Source organism: Peromyscus maniculatus, chromosome 5 (assembly GCF_049852395.1).
Source record: "Peromyscus maniculatus bairdii isolate BWxNUB_F1_BW_parent chromosome 5, HU_Pman_BW_mat_3.1, whole genome shotgun sequence".
Taxonomy (NCBI): domain Eukaryota; kingdom Metazoa; phylum Chordata; class Mammalia; order Rodentia; family Cricetidae; genus Peromyscus; species Peromyscus maniculatus.
Window position 1 is genome coordinate 79,067,662 of NC_134856.1, and position 21,387 is coordinate 79,089,048.

Sequence of the window (21,387 nt, forward strand, 5' to 3'; positions counted from 1 at the left end):
ACTTATTCAGCAACATTCCTCGACATTGCAAAGATAAACAACTTATTCCGTATTAAGTATGAATAGAAATGAGTGAAAAACAGATTACAAAATTTTTTCAACACATAGGTTCAAAATTTTTTTAAATGGTAATATCAAGGCTAATTGAGAGCTTTGCTATGTTGTTTTAATGCATGTTTGTGTATAATGTGTGTGTGTGCCTGAGGTGACCACCGGTGTCTTTCTCTGTCATCCCAGGTGCTGGGGATGTCTTTCTGTATGCTGTGAATGTGTTGCTCTGATTGATTGATTGATTGATTGATTGATTGATTGATTGATAAAACGCTGATTGGCTAGTAGCCTGGCAGGAAGTATATAGTATAGGCGGGATAAGAGAGAGGAGAATTCTGGGAGTGAAAGACTGAGTCAGGAAATGCTGGCAACCGCTGCTGCCATGAAAAGTAAGATGTGAGCCAGGTGGTGGTGGTGCATGTCTTTAATCCCAGCACTCGGGAGGCAGAGGCAGGCGGATCTCTGTGAGTTTGTGGCCAGACTGGTCTACAGAGTGAGTTCCAGGAAAGGTGCAAAGTTCCACAGAGAAGACCTGTCTTGAACAAAAAACAAAACACAGAGGGGGGGAAGAGGCAAGATCTAAAGTACCGGTAAGCCACAAGCCACGTGGCAACTTATAGATAAATAGAAATGGGTTAATTTAAGATGTAAGATCTATTTAGCAAGAAGCCTGCCACATCCTTATAGTTTATAAGTAATATAAGTCTTTGTGCGTTTACTTGGGTCTGAGCTGGACTAGAGAAAACTCCAGCTACACCCAGGTGTTCACTAAACCTGGAGCTTACCTACCCAGTAAGCCTGGCTGGCCAGTGCATTCCAGGGAACCTCTGTCTCTGTCTCCCCAGTGCTGGTATTACATACAGCACCAGACCCAGGGGCACATGTCTGTAGCACCATGGCGTCTATTTAATGATGACCGACTACTTCTGAGCACGTGGCCTGCTCTGGGGTGTGGCGGACACACCCAGTGTCCTTTAGAGAAAATTCAGCTTTCTCTAAAGGACTGATTGTCCCAGCAGGTATCAGTTGTAAACAGCTTCTTGTATAGGGGCGGGACTTTGTGTCCATTTCCCTTTCTCATGCTGGGGTGTTTTTCTGGCTTGAATTTGCTCAGGTCTTATACATGCTGTCACAGACTCTGTGAGCTAATATGTGCATCAGCCCTATTGTGCCTAGATACATTGTTTCTTGGGAGCCATCCACCTCTGGTTCTCACAGTCTTTCAGCCAGCTCTTCTGTAGCCTTGAGGGAAGAGATTTGATGAGGATATCCCGGTTTGGGCTGAGTGCTCCAAACTCTCACTCTCTGCATACTCTCCAGTTGTGCCGTTTCTGGATTAATTACCATCTCATGCCAAAGAAGCTTCTCTAACAAGTGTTGAACAACATATCAATCTTCCGTCAGGTGGACCTTCACACATCCCTTTAAAAAAGAAACCTGCTGGATCTAATTGGTGCTGCCCTTAAACACATGAATAAGGGGTCATCCACCAGAGCATGGGCAATCTACCAGTGACCACACCTCAAAGAAAAATGACACACCAGCCAAAAGTCATCAACTGCCTATATCCCCTCCATCCATGCTGGAATGTTCAGTGGCTTGACCTTGTGCAGGCAACTGTAGCTGCACTGAGCCCATGAGTGCCAGTGCCTTGTCATAGCAAGAAGACAGCATCTCACATCCCTCTTCCTATCCTGCAGCTCTTACATTCTTTCCACCCCCTCTTCTGCAATGTTTCGTGAGCTCTGGAACCTGGAGGTGCTAGAAGTGGGTCAGTTGACCAGCTGGGAGTCTCTTCCTTAACTGTGGCCTCCTCTGCAATGCCTTATTAAGGAAAGTGCCAGGTGGCGAGTGTCTCTTGAAACATCTGTGTCCCTGAGCAGTTCATCTTGTTCCGCCATTCAAACGATTTCCTCTCAGTCACCACCCCTCCCTACCCCACCCCTTTTTTGTGCTCAGAGACACATCCTAGTCAACTTGTTCTCTCATGCAAGTTTTTGGCTGTGCTCACTTATGGCTGGAAAGATTTCTGACTTTGCTGAATCCATGCAACCTTCTAACCAGCTCTGCTGCTTGCTTTTAAGTTTTTGGTTTGTTCTTTTGTTCGGCTCCGTTTTGACACAAGTTCTCACAATGCAGCCCAAGCTGGCCTCAAACTCTGCATCCTCCCACCTCAGGCTCCTGGCTCCTTGGATTATAGGGTACAACACCATGCCTGCTTCTCTCACATACTTATGAAAAAGAAACCATCCAGATTTCCTGAGAAGCATTTTCTAGGCCACCCACTACAGGAAACCAGAGCCACCAAATATAAAGCCTTTGAAATGATGTAGATATTCTGTCAGAGTCTACCAAACACAGACACACTTTCCCGTTTCCCTCTATAAAAAAACCATCCCTACCTAAATACTCAATATCACAGAGTAAACAAATAATTTTTCTATGTTTATAATCACTCATATTGCCATTGTCCTGGATATTATTATTTTTATTACAAATACACAGTTTTATGGCATCAAAACCATATTGAAGCTTAAGCAGGGTTTTTTCCCTGGAACCTTTTTTCTTGTGGACTGGCTTGAGAAATGAGTTACCATTTAAAACATGATTTTTTTTTTAAAGAGAAATGCTTCCTTATTGCCAAATATCTCCCCAAACCCTCTGAAATTTGACCTGTGTGCAAACAAAGATGTGTTCCAAATTCAACAAAAGCCTTAAAGTCTTCTCACACACACACACATCCAGGTCCAGTGAGTCTGCCCTTAACAGGGCTCGGTTTCCACGGTAGGAACTGGTTATTCTATCAAGTTACTCCACCGTCTCCCAAGTGTGAGGAGGGGACACTGAGTGCCTTTATAAGCCGCCAGCATAATAATTCTAACCTGTGGCCATGTCAGGTAACAATGAACAAACAATCTCACCCATATTCTCCTCACTTGCTGCCCAACCAGAGAGCATCAACATCCAAGATGGGATGGGGTAGGGGTGACCATACATATATGCCACTAGCCAATAGGGCATGCTTTATTTTTAATTTAGATCCCTCATCACCCTAAGCTTCATGGAGATTCACTCAGCTTGGCCTGTCACCCTCAGAGTCTGAGGATAAGTGAGGAAATGTGGAGAGGAGAAGAGGGGGCTACACAACATCCTGCATTTCTCCTTCAAGGAAGCCAGTGCCGGCTGAGGTCAGCAGAGAGGGACAGAGGTCAGATAGAGTTCCTGCTACTGGTGCATTGGCCTCCCGATCCAAAGGTTGGGGCTCTGTTATTTAGTGAAGCTTTCAACCTCTTGGGGTTTGGTTACCTGTCTTCTAAAACCTCAGGAGAAGGATCAGACATCCACGAAGGTTCTGCCTCCACACTTCACGGTCTTGGTCAGAAGGAAAGGATTTTAATGTGGCAGTCCCCACCCCCATTTCCATCGTCTAAAACATTTTGAAACATTCAACTGTCTGCAGCATTCAGGCCGATCCATTAAATCTAATTTGTTCCAGATCCTTCTTGGAATAAGATTTTAGAGTCGAATAAAGTGTTTCTCAACTATACTAAAGATGGTAAAATAATTTTTTTTCAAACTACCAATTTTGTTATTTTGGTGGACTTTATCCAGGGGTTTGGATAGCCTTTCAAACATGCTGTGATCTTTAGATAAGATGAGGTTGAAAAAGTAAACCCAACCAAGGAACCGCAAGTTTCATGAAGAATAAAGGATTTTAAGTTTTTCGATGGGCAAGATTTTTAATAAATGGCCCAAGTGTGAACTGATGAGGAAGAAGGCTGAAGAATGTGAGACCGTGCCTAAGGAGAAAGACGAAGATGCTCAGAGCCATCTGCGTTAGATCCCAGAGCATCATCCACAAATAACCTCAAGAAAAGGGAGAATCTAAAGGGCCTTCCAAAGACTAGGCCAAGAAGCATGAGAGACCCACATCCTAAGCACTGTCCTTGGAGGTGTGGAAGGAGGTCGCCTCTGAGTCTTTCTTTGCTTCAGCAAGACTGATCCCACAGGAAGTCCAAATTACATCCAGATCATACAAACAGAGATGGCAACAACCCAGAACCAGTTCATCTGTCAAGGATTACAGCTCTGCAAATAGTTTTCTAGACTCAAGTGGCCAGCAGACAGTGGCTTGGCAAATTTGCATAGTTTGTCTTATCCCTAAGAGTACTTTCTTTTCTGTTAATTGCCTCTGTCTACTGTTTCTCATCAATTCAAAACTCGGGGACACCGTCAGTCCCTAAACAACAGCCCTGGCTCACTCCCCCACCCCAGCCCCCCACCTAGCATAGATCTTTAAAATGAAGACATAGAGAAAAAAAGAATATTTCACCTGTTTTTGTCATGACCTACCAATTTCTTTCCATGCCTTTTGGAGTCATTTTCAAGGGCTTGAATGTTCGCAGCCACAGTTTATTTCATAGCTAAAGCACTCATTGGTACCTGTGACTTACCCCTATCATGGTCAGTGTCAACTGCATGCTTCCCTCCTCCTTTGAGAAAATAGCCTAGCCATCCATGGCTTCAGAAGGTCTGAGCAAGACAGTCCACCTGGCTCTGGTTTTCTTTTCCAGTCATGATGCTGTAGTTACCATCTGTGCTTGCTACTGAATTCATCTTCTCCATCCTGAAAAATGACACTTGAGGTAGTCCATTGACTTCCACTCACATGCATCTACCTGTGTGTGCATGGGAGCACCTGCATGCGCGTATAACGTACATATGTGTACACCCCATAGATATCATACAATGGAAAAACACCACATCCAAAGCCTAAGGAAGCTTCAGCACCATCAATTGAGTGCATTGATTCTTGTAGTTAGACCACATAACTCAGGAAGAGAAAAAGTAGGGTTTCCCTCTGCCCACAAACCCTTAACATGTATGTCTTAATTGCAGGGTACAATGGCCCTCTAGGCTTGCCTCCTCTTAGATTTAATTATAGTCCATGAGTATAGTCTGTTCTTTCGTGTATGTGGGGAATACCTGAACTCCAAAGACACATTACAAACAAGAAAAATGGGATACAATGCTTACATGTGGACTCTCAGGGCCACAAATCATTTCACTCAACCGCTTTCTTCAAATCCCATTCTTCTAACTGCACTGCACTTTCTGGCTATATATTGTTCCTTTAATCCATAAATTTAAACCTATACCAGAGTGAGGAGTTTGGGGGAACATTATAAAAGTCAAAAAGTCTTGTTGGGGTCAAATTCTGAGTAACAGCTGGAGAAAAAACAACATATTTACTACCAATTATTTTCCTTGTTACAGAAGGAGGTTCTTTGTTCTTAGGGAGTCACTTGAATGTTTGTTTACTTGGAGCTTCTCATAGCATTGAACCAATTTACTCTTGACTGCATGTCTGCCTTACCCGGATGCTCAGAGACCAGCCTCCCTCACCTCCACTCATCTCAGGCCGAAGAGAAGTGTGGTCTATGTGACCATGGCCACTGGGAAAGAGACTCCACTATCCAAATAGAAAATGGATTTAATTGTTGTTTACATTTCTTGGATAACTGCTCCCCTTTTGTTATGTTTTGCTTTGTGAAATAATTTCTGGTATGCCATTTGAGAGAACTGGCTTGTAAGCTGTTTGAAGACCCTTTGACTGTGGTGCTCAACAGTGGCACTTTTTCTGTCTGCTAATCAGTGGTATGAAATGAAAGGAGCATGTTCCGTCGACCCCTGTCTTGTAAGGGCCCTGTTTTCTAGCAAGCAGGAAGACCTGTGCTTCATCCAGAGACTGTGTATTAATACTGACAAATATTATAATGTACCCCAGTACATATGTTCTTTATTTCCACATAAGCCACATCTGATGAAACCACACAGAGTTCTTGGTTTGGGGCCATTGTTTTATTAATACTGATAATAATCATAGGTTATAATTTGAGAATAGAAAATCGCAACTAGAGACTAGGGAAATGGCACAGTTGGTAAAATACCCACTGTGCAAACACAAGGATATGAGTTTAATCCAAAGAACCTATGGAAAGAAATCACCCAGAGCCAGAGACAGGCAAATCCCTGGGGTTTTTCGGCCTGGCAGCATAGCCTACTGGGATAATTCCAGGCCAATAAGAGACTCGGTCTCAAAACAAACAAACAAATAAACAAAATACAAAACCAGGAAACCCCAAAGTGGATGCCACTTGAGAAACAATAGCCAAAAGTGTACTCTCGCATCCATATGTATGTACTTTCACACATATGAACCTGCACACACATACACAATAATAACCATGACCCAGTTTTTCCAGTACTTCCACTGTGTATGTTAGCTTACATCTAAAGGCTGGGACAGGAGATCACAGATTTAAGGTTAGCGTGAGGTACATAATGAGACCCTGTCTCAAAGAAAATGAAAAGAAAAAGAAGTTTCACATAATAAATCTGAAATCCATGACAGTAGACAAATACAGAAAATGTAATAGAAAACATATGAGGAATTAGGGATTTACACAATTCTTAATTGTCTGAGATCATTTTTTTTAATCTTAGGCTGTAAACCCTTTTCTATCAGATCCTGAATTTCTGAGCATTTGTGAACAGCTCCTTTGTTTATCCTTCTGGTAAGACCAGGCTCTGTCATTGTCCTGGGAAATTCCAACATCCTTGGAGCTGACACATCTGAGTTCTCACCTTACTTTGGCCATTGGTTTTGAACATGTTCTCTAGAGGCGTTACTTTGATCACACTCAGTATCCTATTCTTCATCCATCCTATTTTTATAATGTTCTCGTTTCCTTTCTCCAGTGAGCCTTCTTTCTTAATATGCATGCTTTCTTGAACGCAGTCAGCACAGCTCTGCCCACTCTCAAAGCTACCTTTGGCCAAACTTTCTTTCCAGCCATGCCGAGAATGCAAGATGATTTCCTTGGACATTCTTTTAGAAGTTGTCATAATCTCCCTCCTGCAGTCTCCAAGTCACTGCCCTGAAGGTCCTAACCAGACATACTTTCATAGTCCAGCTTCTCCACCCTTTAGCTGGTAGTCCCACTATATCCCAATGGCTGGAAATTCATGGGGCCATCCTCATCACAAGGAAGCTCTGTCCTCCTCCATCTCTATATTGGCTTCTCTAAACCTTTACTACACTCTGTACTTCCCATCCATTTCCCTTCACATTACCGTTGGTAGTGGCCTGAAGACAAGTGTGTCTCCAAATGATTGATTTCCATATCACAAAATCCAGCTCATGATATACACCATCTAATATTCTCTCTCATCTTCAACTTCTCTGTGCAACACTTTGGGAGAAAGGTAATTTCCTTCTGCTGCTCCAGGCTTAATTTTTCTATATCAAATGTCCCTGTTCCCTGTGTCTTCAACCTCTTCTCCTCTACCATCCCTTCCTTGGATCTTACAAGCCTCAAAAGTTTCCTTCCTCATCAAAATAAAAAGTAAGCCAAATAATTAGACCTGTATCATTTTCAAGAGTAGTCAACTTCTTGCCTATCACTTAAGGTTCATCTGAAAACTAGTTTTTGTTTGCTTGCTTGGTAGCTTCATTTATTTATTATTTGTTTGTTTGTTTGCTTGTTTGTTTGTTTTGGACAGGACCTCACGGTGCAGCTCTGGCTACCTGAAACAATCTATACAGATTCTAACATGGAAAGAGACCACTTTAACATGTGAATGGCCATTTGATACTCTTCTAAACAATTGTCACTTATCCAAACCCTCTTGAATAATTACAATTCAATTTTTACCCGCAGAATCTCCCACTCCAGAAAGGACCACACATTCTTAGCTGACACAGCCAGTCAATACTTACGTCTCTCATTATATCCTCCTCTTCATGATCTAGGAGACACCTAGAATCCCTTGGTTTTGCAAATTTCCCTTTTATTCCTACTGGACTTCCCACCCCATCCTCCCAAGTTGTCCATGTTAGATCTCCTCTCTCTGCCTGTTTTCTCGTGTTTCCTGGGAGCATGCATGTGACTCTTGGCTTCTTGCTTTATCTTTTCTCATGGAGACCAGTAAGTAGCAATTGTGGATGAGCCTGATAGTTACTTCTAGACCACAGAAAGCATGTACCACATGAAATGGAAGCCCAGAGCTTCATGATGATGCAGCTCAGGAACAGAAACCAGGTGTGCTGCTACAGCGTGAAAATCAGAGGGCTCTTGGTGAGATGAATCTGGGGATGCAAACAGGAGCAAAATCCAGCATGTCACAACCCTGTCTGGATTTCATCCCTTTGTCTGTATGGTAGATTCTTCCAGGCCCTTAGATACACTGATCACCACTGTTTTATATTTTGTAGTACATCCCACATCCGCTATGCCAGAATTTCTTTTTTCATTCCAGACATGAGTGTAATAGTGTTGCTCCTATCATGTATAGACAAACCAAATAAAGGGAGGCTTAATATTCAGGGTAAAAGTGGGGAAAAGAACGTTTCTGTGTTCAGTTGGTTGTAGGCATTCCAAACTTTTGCCGTTGTGACACAACACTGAATTTCTACAAAGTTTATACTTGAGAACTGTGCAAACAAAATAATAATAAAAAAATCTCATAATGCTTTAAGTACATTCACTACTTTGTATTGGGACCCATTCATAATTTTCCATGCTGCTTATGTCCTATGAGCTGCAGCAGGTTAGGCAGATCTGCAAGCAAATACTGTCACTAGGATATTGTATGTGGTTCATCGGAATCCCACAATGTGTTTTCAGCCAGAAGTTGTGCTCAGCAGGGACATTGAGATAAAATCATCAGTTCTAGAATACAAACTAACTAAGAATGGAAAGCAAGCTGGAGTATGGCAGTGTGTGCATTGGAAAAGCCATTGTTCTTAGGACACAGCTCTGCTCACAGGAGCACTTCTCATGGGCATAGGAGCAGGTCACAGTCATGGACACAGTAAGTTGTAGACCACATCAGGCTATCCCCAACCCTTTCTAGATACCCCGGGGTTCATCTTTCCACATAGAAGTTTCCCCGCTTTAGCCAGCCGCCTTCATCACGAGAAAAACATTGAGAGTAACTCATGCCTGGAATGGCAGCTTCTTGGTTTCTGCTCTTCTGGGGAAGTGATTTCTTCTTAAAATCTCATCCTTACAAGATAAATTTCCCAAGAATGTGCTCTCTTGTGCCTCATGGATTCCTGTAACTGAAGAGTGGACAGGCATGTTCATTGTCAGTGTGAGCCAGGTCGTGTCGAATGTGCCAACGGCAAAGCCCAACCTTTGTGAACTCTCATGTGAATCCAATTCAATTGCCAGGGTTTGAGGTGAAGGAAAATGTAAAAGCTGTAGCTGTGGCTGTGTGTGGTGACTCCTGCTTTCTCTCTGCAGCCTGCTGCCTCCCCAGAGGACACCCCCGAGCTCAGCGCCTTCTTGAGAAATGCTACAATTCCTCACCTTGTCAGGAAGAGGGATGCACCAGTGGTCCAGCTCCACAGACAGAGCCCGGCAAAAATACTGGTGAGTTGTCATCACGTGCACAGGACTGGAGGAAAACATTGGCTTAGACAGAATTCCCAGACACAGTGGTTTTAACTTCGACTCCTTTTCAGTCTCCTTCAATGCTCAGACACGCCTTGATGACTGGGGGCAGCCTGTACTGTGAAAAATGAAAGTGCCTTTCTTGTAAAGATTAAGGAGTGCTTGTGATATAACCTTTATATTCTTCTAAATCCACCATGGAGGCCTTTTCAGAGAAATAGAGATGAAAACAAAGTGTGACTGTGAATCCATTCCAAGAACAAAAAGAACAAGACAGGAGGAAGGACGGGAGTAATAATATCCATACATGACAACATCATACTGAATCCCATTATTTGGAGATTAATTTTTAAAAATCAATTTAAAATCATTAAGTTTCAGTTGTTAGCCCACCCAGAGGCCCTGAGCTGGGCAGTTGAGATGAGTGCCAAGAGCTGCATCTATCCAGTGTGTGTCCTTACAGTGTCACACCTATCCCTGAATCTCATGGGGCTTAGCTTGTCCAAAGGAGGCAAGCACTGTGTGTTCAGGGAAACCAAGTCATCTTGTCATTCGTATGTACCTCCATGTGTGTCCAGGCACTACTTACAAAAAACATGTGACAGGATTCAGCCTAGGTGCTTTTCAGCACATGAGCAGATGTGATTAGTCATGGGCAATGGAACACTGAAACACCTTGAGGAAGGATGAAATCAAGTCACTTGCAGGAAAATTAATGGAACTAGCAGACATCATATTGAGCAAAATAAACCACACAGAAAGCAAGAATTGAATGTTTTTTTTCATATATGGAATATAGAATATAAAAATAAAAGATCATCAGAAATCCCACTATCATTTTAGCAAGCCAGAAAACACACCCAGGGACTTGGGCAATACATGCCTATAATCCCTACACTTGGGAAATAGAGGCAGAGAGATCAGGAGCTCAAGGTCATCTTTGTCTACACAGAAAGTACAAGGCCAGCATAGGCTACACGAGGACCTATCAAAAGACCTGAATTAAAGTAATAAAGAGGCTACTAGAAAGGTGCGGGGATAGAGAGGAGAGTAGGAGAGGGCAGCCAACAGGCAGATGAGACCAAAGTGTGATGTGTGCGTGTATGAAAAGTCACAGTGAAATCCATTAACAGGTGCAATGAGTATGCATCAACTTTAGGAAAACATGGATAGCAAAAGGGTGAGAAGAAAAAAACAATATCCTATTTATTAGGAACTCTGTTGCATTGTATTTCTATGTATTAGTTAGCATAACATAAAATCTCCATATAGGAAAAAATAGTGTGTTCAGGTTTTCTGGGTTGAAATGTGGGGGTCTTGGCACTGAGGGGCTCTGGTGGGTCTAGCCTGATCTTAGTCTGGAATTTGCAGAACTGTCAGCATGAATCAGTATTTTAAGGCAAGGCCCTTACCCACCCCAATGCTGATTCTAATCTTATCTCCTCACCTGTATCTGCTCAAATGAATGCTCGTCCTTTGCTGGCCATGTAGCAAAGGCATAAAGCAAGCATCAACTTTCAGTTCATCAGCATTTCACAGACTACATCCATAAGGACTCAGTTACAGGTACATTCTCAAATTCTGCAGAAATCAGAGACCACCAGACATCCCATCCTCTTTTCAAGAATCCCTAGGTACTTGGGGTAAGAACAGACTGATAGATAGAGCAGAGGCTGGCTGGGAAGATGCTTTTTTGCCTCATACTTGTACTGAAGAAGCCCAACCCGATGTTCATTATCTTGCACTGATTCCAAATTGAAGCTGCAACCTCAAGTAGCTAATCCAAAGTCACAAACAGAAAGGAGAGAAACCTTCATCAGGAAGCTTCAGGACCAAGGAAAGAATGAGGAAAGGATGGAAAAGATAGAACTCTGAGCCAAGGAGAGCTCTATAGCTGTTTCCATAGGAGCAGCAGTCACTGCCCTGGCCAGGTGGGGAGCTGGGAAAACCCCAACCCCATGCTGCTGGCCCTCTCCCAGAAATGCTGAATGACTATGAGACTCCTCTGGGTACTACAATGCTCTGACTATCAGGCCTGCTTCCCTACCAGCCCACCTATCTAAAACCCACAGATGAGAATATGCATGGTTTTCCCTGCATTGCTTCCCCTGGGTAGAGCTCAGCACCTGGCTCATGTGCTCAGTGACTGTGTGAACAAATGACTCAGGTATGAATTCACTGAACCACTGGTGATAGCTTTTAGAGTCATAGCTCAAATGCCCTTAGAATACCATTCCACCAACTCCTGGTCTTCCTCTTTGGACCTTCATCCTCTTAACTCTCAACACAATTATGAAAAATCTACTGCACAGATTAAGAGGTAGTTTAAGTTCTGACCAAATTTAATAGCCACCACACTCACTGAATTCAAAATACAATGTCCATTCTGGCACTATTTCAGTGAACCCCATTGTTCCAGGCAGTCATAAAAGTGACATAATTTCAGGTAGCTAAAGGGGGCAAATCTATATCCAAGGGTTTGAATCTCTGAGTTTGGCATTTGCATAATTGAAAGAGAAGTCATGACAAATATTGTTACTTTTCTCTCTGCTGTGACCAAACACAAGACATAGCAACTTAGTGAAGGATTTCTTTTAGCTCACAGTTTTAGTGATCTGGTTCACCGCATGGTCCCTTGGCCCCATGGGTTTGGGCAGCACATCATGGTGGTAGGGTGTGTGGGAAAGAAGCGCTGTTCACGCCCTGGCTGACCAGGAGTCAGAGAATAGAGAACACCAGCTCTCAGCTTGCTTTCTCCTTTTGTCCATTTATTCATCTCACACCACAAAATGGTGCCACCTACCTTCGCAGATTATCTTCCCCTCTCATGAGTCATTCTCTGGAAATGGCTTCATGAGCATGCCCAAAGGTGTGCCTCACCAATCTCCTAGGAGACTGCAAACTTAGTCAAACTGACAGTAAAGATTAACCATCACAAATTTCAGTTGTCAAAATGGAAAATTTGAAAGTTATAATTTGCAATTGATCAAATGGAGAGCGGTAGTATGAGTGAATGTTAACAACGGTTTTCTCCTAACCAAAGTGGAGAATTCACTGGGTGTAAATAGCATCGCACTCCCTCAGCAAATTAGTCAAGTCGTGGAGCGGGTTGTTGAAGAGATCAAAGAGAGGAAGAGGAGAGGGGTTCTAAGAAGAGGCTAGCCTCAGGTACAGTAGGTGCACAAGCTACGTCTGAGCAACAACTGTGCATGAGGTTATTCGTTTTACGACAAAGATGCATTGGCGTGGCAGAAGCATTTGTTCTGCTCTGTAATATGTAGGCCTTGGGCACAGGGTGTTAAGACCCAGGGGAAAATTCCTGTCTGCAGACTCTGTTTCTTCCTGAGTTCTGAGCCCAGATCAGTTCCTCTGAGGCCACAGTCTTGGTGGTCAGCTGAGATGGAGGCACATGTGAGTTTTGAAGAAGACAAATGGAACAGCATGTAGGAAAGTGGGAAAAGCTTAAATTGATTGTAACTTTTAAAGCAGAGGAGGAAATATGTAAAAGCCTGATAATCCTAACTACTTATTCCAGTCCAATAAAGTAGGACAATTTCATTCCCAATTACAGTACTAACATTCCAGAACATACCCCTAATAGTCAAGAGCTTCAAAAAAGGATGATGGGGTGGCATAGACACAAATCCCAGCTGTGTATTAATGAGACAAAATACTTAAGGAAGTAGAGTTCCCATTTGAGATGATAAGTCCTGCGGGGAGATGGTGTGGTGATTGCACAACTGGCCTGGCCTCCGAAAATAATGGAAGAGGTTTTTGTAACTATGTCCTAGTGCTGGAGAGATGTGGCTCACTCTGAAAAGTGGTTAGGACCTGAGTTCATTCCCCAGAACCCATGTAAAGCAGCTGAGTATGGGGTGTGCATTTGATCTCAGTACTGAGGAGACAGATATGTTGGGTACCCAGGGCTCAGTGGCCAGCCTAGCATCTTTGGCAAGTTTCAGGTCAGTAAGAGACATTGTCTCAGCACAGAAGGTGGGCAGTGCCTGAGAAATAACATCTGAGGTGACCTCTGGCCTACACGTGCATATGCATACATGGGTATGTGTACTTGTACACACACACACACACACACACACAGGAACACATACAATTGTGTCTTAACTTCTAATATCTGCTTATTTCTTCTTAACAGGAAAATTAAAGCATGGAAATAAAGAGTACAAGGGAATTTAACTCCAATATTACACTTAAAGGAAAAGCACCTGAGACACAGGAAAAAAGGCTACAATAATCAGCAGATTATGGTTCGAGGGCCTGTACTTCTGTCAGACTGTACAATGGCTTCAAAATGTTAGAGTGGGCAATCCTTATCGTCCTTTTGAGAATAAATTAATAAAACTGTATGTTGTCATTAATAAAAGCTGACATCTATAGAATTCTACTGTGTACAGTAAAAATTGGAAAATCCCATTGGAAAACCAATATCCAGACTTCCACAGAACTAAATATTTGCAAAAAAACAAGATTCAAATTCCTCTTTAAATGTCAGCTTTGTGCGTGAATCTTGAGCAAAAGAGCAGTAGAGATCTATAAATAGTATTCTCTTGAAATCTGCAGGCATTTGTGTTGTAGGTCCGGTTTCTCCCCTTCTGCTATTTCTCATTAAATATTTTAACATAAATTTCAATCTCTAAATATCATAGGAGCATTTTCCTTGCAAATGATTGCCAAGACAGTCATTAGTTTCTGCATCTGATTTCAAACTCATATTACAGTCTCCTTTTCTCTTATTGGCTCAAAAACTGCAAACCATGCAACACCCACCCATGTCCTTGAATCAAGACAACTCTGAGGAGAGGATGATTATGTAAAGTTTACTCTAAAATCAAAAGCTAAAGAAGACCTCCTACAGTTTTTGTTTGGTTACAACCAAGTACGGCATCCCATTCCTGATTAGGAATTTGTAAGTGCAAAATGCCAACATCCTGTGTTGGGATCATGATTTCCAGTTTGCATTTTTTAAAATGTGTATCTCCAACATGGAAACCTTAGTTCTTCTTCCACCTAAAGCCATCTCTGCCTCCCTCACCTCAGGCCCCGATGCTTTTGTACTGATTGCCTCCCTCTCCAGACTTTTCTCTGTTCTCTTTACCTACTTAACTTACCATAACCATGTCTTTCTTCATTTCTTTTCTGCATTTGATGCTATTGACCAGCTCATGAAACTATCACAGCCCTTCTCTTGCTCTCCCCGTATGTCCTCTCCTGGCTGTCTTCCTACCCTCGCTTATTCACCTGAGGGTTTTTATGGACCGCTCTTTTTCCCCTCTGTACCTGGAGATTCCATCTTCCTGCCTCCTCTGTAATATGCTGCTTTGGGAGCGGGGAGCTGGGTACTTTTTAAGTCCAATGAGAGAGGTATCGGTCTGCACAGGGAAGGTGAAAAACAGACTGTGCAGTACCCATGTATTCCAACACTCTATTATTAGTCATCTTTGCCATCACTGTGATCAAAGCACCCTGCAAAGCAGGTTCAAGGGGGAGAGGTTTATTTGAGTGCAGTTTCTGAGAAGTTTCAGCTTGTCCTAGGGAAGGCAGAGTACCAGGAGAAGCTCTGTCTGGGTCTTGGGAGTACATGAAAGCAAGTGTACATTTATAACCAGTCAGAAAGCAGACAGTGCAGGTTGGAACCAGAAGCAAGTATAACCTAACAAGTGTGCCACTAGTGGCCTCCTCCCAACCAGGTTCCACGTGCTGACGACTTCATAGCCTCCCCAGACAGTGCCACCTGCTGGATACCAAGTGTTCAAACAAATGAGCCTGTGGAAACCGGGATCCAATGAGAAGATTCGTTAGCTAAGTAGAATTTCCTTATCGTGAACATTTTCCACGCTGTATGTCTTGTATTTAAAAGGGGGTCCTTTATAAGATGGGTAAGTGTCTGGTTTGACAACAGCGTAATGCATGGAACTTTTACACAAGTCAGCTCTACGATCAGGAAGCAATTTGGACTCAAGAGAGAGGGTTGCGAAACAATTGCTTATCAACGAGTCATTAACTTTGGGTCCTTGAGGTGACAGGCACCCACGAGCCTCCTCTACAAAGTCTTCCAGGTTTCCCCAGTGTACCTTCATCTCCAAGAAACATCTTCCCGAGTTCTGAGAAAATGAGGAAGAGTTCACCAGCTACCACAAGAAGATGGAGCCCTTAGAAAGAAGCATGGATTTAACTGTACTTTATGATCCATTTTTACCTTTCTATTAACAGGAAGCAACTTCTCATCATTGCTAACTGTTCTTTGTCTCAGTTACTTCAGTGAATTTGTTCTTTCTCTAAATTAAATGGAGTAAATTAAATTTGCAGGCAAGCTAGTATCGTCTGAGGAAAGAAAGCAGCTTCGGTGTTGATTCTTTACTGCCGTTCAAGACACTAATGTTCTGCCTCTGCCTTGGCCTTTTTCAGAACTGCACAAACATCGAGTGCTTGCAAATCTCTTGTGCAGTGGGGCGACTCGCAGGGGGAGAGAGTGCAGTCCTGAAGGTCAGATCAAGACTGTGGGCCCACACGTTCCTCCAGGTAACAATGGCATTGACTAGTATCTTACACACTATTCACCCAGAATCTCCTCCCGAGAGATCCACACCAAGCCCCTCTGTAAGAATTTCTCATCTGTACATGTGCACATGTGTGTATGTGTTATTGTGTGTGTGTATGTGTGTGTGTGTGTGTGTGTGTGTGTGTGTGTGTGTGTGTGTGTGCGCGCGCGTGCGCGCGCGCGTGCATGCACATACTTGTGGGAGGCCAGAGGTCAATGCTGAGTGTCGTTTTCTATCCTCCTCCACTTTCCTTTCTGGGCCAGTCTGTCACTGAACCTGGAGCTCACCAACACAGCTAAGCTGGTTGGCCACCTCTTCCCACACCCCTTCACCTCTGTCACCATCATCCGCATGGCAGGCATGCGCCACTATACGTGGCTTTTTTCATGGGTGCTGGGGATCCAGGCTCAGGTCTTCATGCTTGTGCAGGAAGCAGTTACTGACTGAGCCATCTCCCCATCCTTGATTTTTCATTCTATTATTTTTAAAGTTTTAAATGTAAAGATTTTCATTTTTAAATTTCAAGGATTTAAATATTTCAAAGGAAATTTCCGTAGGAGGGGTGAGCCAAGATGGACTGGGGAAGCCACTGGACGTGAACTTGCATGGGCACACAGAGATACACATGCACACACTACTGTCTCCCCACCGCAAAGCTTGACGCACTTCCCCACTGCACAGACAGACAAAGCAGCAGGCAATCTTCAGAGTCCAAGGATCCAAACTCTCTTGAGATGCTCGTCTGGCTACAGCCCGTGCTGTACTGATGCTGTCTGAGAGGCATTTTCTAGAACCATCTTTCTATCTCAGTTCCTAGTCACCTCCCCCAGCAGATTAAAATTACCCTGAGCCCCTGAGAGCCCAAGGAAAGACTGCTGGTCAGGCAGGAAATAGCACAGAATCAGTGTGGAGACACAGCCATGCATCCAGAAAACTGAATAAACAGAACCAAGGCAGAAAGAAAGAGGAAGATTGTTCTAAAAGTTCTCAGACAGCATCAGTCCAGCACAGGCTGTAGCCAGGCAAGCATCTCGGAAGCGTGTGGACATTTTGAATCTGACGATTGCCCACTGCTTTGCCTGTCTATGCGGCGGTGAAGTCCACTGAGCCTTGCAGTGGGCAGAGAGCAGTGTGCCCGTGTCTATCTGTGTGTGCACATGCAAGTTGAGGACCAGTGTCTTCCCCATTTGAGTTCCTCTTTATTTGTTGAGGTGAGATCTGTTGCTGAACCCAGATCTCTCAAATTCTAGCTAAGTCTAGCTATTCAGCTTGCTAGGGGAGCCTTTGTCTCTGCCTCTCACATGCTGGGATTGCAGATGGCCACCACACCTGCCTGGCTTTTATGTGTAGAGTGAATGTGGGTTGTCAAGCTTACACAGTAGGCACTTTATTCACCGAGCCATCTTCCCGGCTTGACTGGGAATACATTAAAGATTTATTTAGATTTATGTCTCCTTACACTGAGAAATGAAAATCAATTCAATGACACTACTGTGCTCAGACCTTATTATTTGGGGAAGCTGTCAGTGTAGTCTTGCTCATATTCTTCTACCTCCCAAGCTAGACAGACTCATCGGCCTCACATGACAATGAAAATCACCTTTTGTCTTCCATTATGTCTCTTTTTGTTACCTTTGAGATCAAGTCTCCTGCGCTCACCAACAGGCTAGCCTGCAGACCAGCAAGCTCAGAGAATCTGCCTGCCTCTGCCCCCACCCCACCCCACAGTGCTAGGATTATTGGCAATTACAACCACACCTACCTTTTTAGCATAGATGCTGGGGATCTGAACTTAAGTCCTCATGCTCACAAGGCAGCCATTGTACCAACTGAACCACATCCTCAGCCCTCTTCTCTGTCTCTTTACGGACACGATCCTTGGACTTATAGCCCACCTGAATCAGTATGTCATCTCAAACTTGACCTTAAGTCCACAGAAGTCACGTTATGAGATCCCATGTGGCCATGAACTTGTGGGGAGGATACTCAGTCCAAAACAATAGCAGTATTACATCCCTCCAGCAACCTGTACCATTCCATTCTGCTAATGTGTATAATCTAGTTCACACGCTCTTTAAAATACTTTGCTAGCCTTAGTGTTTGGGAGAATTAATTATGGCTTCAGGCTTTTATTTTGATTTTTCTTTCTCTCTGTTCACTCTATATCTTTCCCATCAATTTTCAGATATATCATTACTAATCTTGGGCAAAAGTTGTAATTAGAAGCAAGCCAATGTAGATTTCTTTTGCACTCTTGGTAAACATTGGCCAAAATATGGAAGAGAACATGTAGGGAAGCATGGTTATGAATTTCACAGACAGATTAATGTCTGAAAACTACCTATGAGCCAAATGCTCTGTAAAAAACCAAATCCACACATTTAAAAAAAAAGTTCTAGGGCTGATGTCCCTGATTTAAACTATGATCTGTCCTCACTGTCTTGATGGCTATGGGGTCAGGAGGGGCAAGCTCAATTTTATTCTGAACTGGCTTATAAGTCTGAATTACCTTCTGTGTGAGATGAAAGGATTGGACAAAAGTCTCCTTTCTGTCCTGAAAATTCAGTGATGTATGGGCAGCTCATATGGAACCTCTCCTAATAAGTTATTTATGGTGTTTATTCTACTTAGCTAAAGTCAGCAGTAACTCTGTGTGCTTTATTAATGGCCTCCTTTTGTATTGTGTTGACACTTTGGTTGACTCAGAACAGACTATGTCAAAATGGCTCTCTCTAAACATTAAGGAGCAGCCAGCCAAACCTTCCAGAGAGGTCTGCCTGTCTGCAAAGAGCCAGGTTTCTGTTGAATGATGATCATGCAGCTAGGCACCAGGATAAATGCTCATGTGTGAATTACTTAATCTTTAAAGCGAACCTGTGGGATACATACGGTTATTATCAACTACATTTTACAAGAGAGCAAACAAAGACATGAAGGTTAAGTGGCCTTTTCGGGGTCACATAGCTGGTAAGAAGAGGATTCTGGGAGTTTTAGTCTCGAGTGCATCTCTAGGTTAGAGTGCTGAACCAGAGATCACCACGTGACACTCACCTACTGGAAATTTCATGTCATAATCACGTGACTGCTAACCTATACCCTGATAGTAGTATAGGTTACTCTATGGTAATCACATTATGGAGATATTTTTCTGGAATATATAGGGCCTTACTACTACTGTGTTAAAGGATCTATATATTTGTATAACATGTTATTTCAAAATCCAGCAAGGAAGACATTGGTTGGTTTGAGACAAGAGCTCACAGTCCAGGCTGGCCTCCAACTCACAATCCTCCTGCCTCTGCTCCTGAGAACTGGGATTACCAAATCACAATCCTCCTGACTCTGCTCCTGAGAACTGGGATTACAGGCATGCACCATCACCCCTATGATAAACAAAAGATAATTCTTGGGGTGTACTGCTTAGTAGAGTAGTAATAGTAATGAACTTTGGATTCAGACTGCCAATCATCTTGTTCCCTTTCATTTCCTCTGCCAAAACAGATTACTAGGGCCCCACATGACATCAGTCATACCTTGTTTGAGGCAGACAACTCTGGTCAAAGATAGACACATGTTTTCTATTGCCTTGAGGACACATAGGCAAATTTCTTTCTGCTTTATAGTTGAAATACAGAAAAAAGCAAGCATGTACACCAAAAGACTTTGCAAAATATTCTACACATGTACAACTTATCTCAGAGGATAGAGATCTTTGCATAATTAACTCAGTCTATTTATTCCCTTGCCTTCTGAGGGAAATTTCAAAAACAAAAAGTTTACATTAAACTGTCAGATGGTTTCTTGAAAAGTCTTTTTTAAAAAATTAGAACTTTAGATAAGAGAGATACATCACATAATCTTAAAAGGTAGGTTCAATAATAATTTTATTTTCCCTGTATAATTCAGAAAATGTGATTGTTTGTCTCTTCATTATGAACTGCCATGGTAGACTTTTATCATTTAATTACTTTTCTGACATGCATACATGAATACTAATTTCTTTAAAGGCTGAGCCACAACAAAAATTAGACCATTTTAATACTTCCAAATGGCATAAATTTGAAAATTATAATTGGCCTTTTCAAATCAGATTGGACCTTTACTAGGTAACACTGGTGTCCCTGAAGTCACAGCTTTCCTAGCTGCACCATGTTTGAACTGAAGAACCAGGAAGGTGACTCTGCCATTTGCGGAGCATGAGTCTGCTTAAGGTTACTCTGCCTATTGGCTATGAGTTCTTATCTGAGAGCTGGAAGTTAAGAGCCTTAGGAAATTCCCATGTGGTCTAAATGAAAACATGTCTCTCCTCCTCTCACTCTTAGCATCCCATCCTCCTGAAACAAGAGAGAAGGACTTTTCAATGAGGCAGGACCTGTCTTCACAGCACTGCAACTGAGTAGGGGAGTGATGGCCTGCTTCTGCTCAGTGCATGGGATTCTCTCTCAATGTGCACACCATAGAGAGAGCATATCTTCCTTCTCCTATTAAGAAGACACAGTGTAGAAGCTGGGGAGATGGCTTAGTGATTAGGAGCACTGGCTGCTCTTGCAGAGGATCTGGATTCAGTTCCCAGGGCCCACATAGTGGCTCACTATGTTCTATAACTCCAGTCCAGGGGATCCAATGACCTCCTCTGGCATCTGCAGGCACCAGGCATGCCCATCCATGCATGCGCTCACGCATGTGTGAGTATGTATAGGCAAGCACTCATAGACACAAACTAAAAGTTAATCTTGAAGGAAAAAAAGAAGATTCTGTGTGTCTGAAGTAAGTCACTAATGACTGGGGGAATTGTTTAGACAGTAGTTAACAGAGGAGTCAGACCAGAACATACATCAACACTCCAAATTCCTTCCAGAAAAAGGAGGTCACTCTAAGGTTAACAGAGCAGAACAAGTCACTGCAAGTGTCCCTTACGTGTACCCACACCTGTGCCGTTAGTCACAATGTCTGTATTTCCTACAGTTTCTACATATTGTCCTCTTGGAAGCCTGATGCCAAGAAGGAATGCAGTATTAGAAACTCCCTGTCCCTCATACAAGCATGTAGTTAGAGACATACATGTAGATAGTTATACACTTATATAATATGTCTTGGTATATATCTATTCTTATGTTTATATATTTGTTTATAAAAGTAGTTTCATCACATAATCCACAGTGAACCACTACTTTCTGCTACTCCAACCCCGGATTTAAAGCTAACAGGTCGGCAGGACTCGCTGCGGTATACTTCTTTCTCTCCCTGTGGTAGACTTGCAAGCTCGTCAGAAAAAGATTCCACTTAGCTTAGTACCAAATGGCACCTTCTTCTGTGAC

At 42.9% G+C, this 21,387-nt stretch overlaps 1 protein-coding gene across 2 annotated transcripts in view; it reads left to right on the forward strand.

Moving 5' to 3' along the window:
* Positions 1 to 21,387, forward strand: part of Itga8 (integrin subunit alpha 8) — a 176,845-nt gene that overhangs the window by 139,687 nt on the left and 15,771 nt on the right. For both annotated transcript variants that reach the window (XR_013051452.1, XM_006985924.4), the window contains 2 exons: positions 9,363 to 9,491; positions 15,936 to 16,049. Coding sequence is in view for 1 of the 2 variants with exons in the window: in XM_006985924.4 (XP_006985986.2) it covers positions 9,363 to 9,491; positions 15,936 to 16,049 (243 nt within the window). In the remaining variant the exon portion in view is untranslated. The remainder of the gene's footprint in view (positions 1 to 9,362; positions 9,492 to 15,935; positions 16,050 to 21,387) is intronic.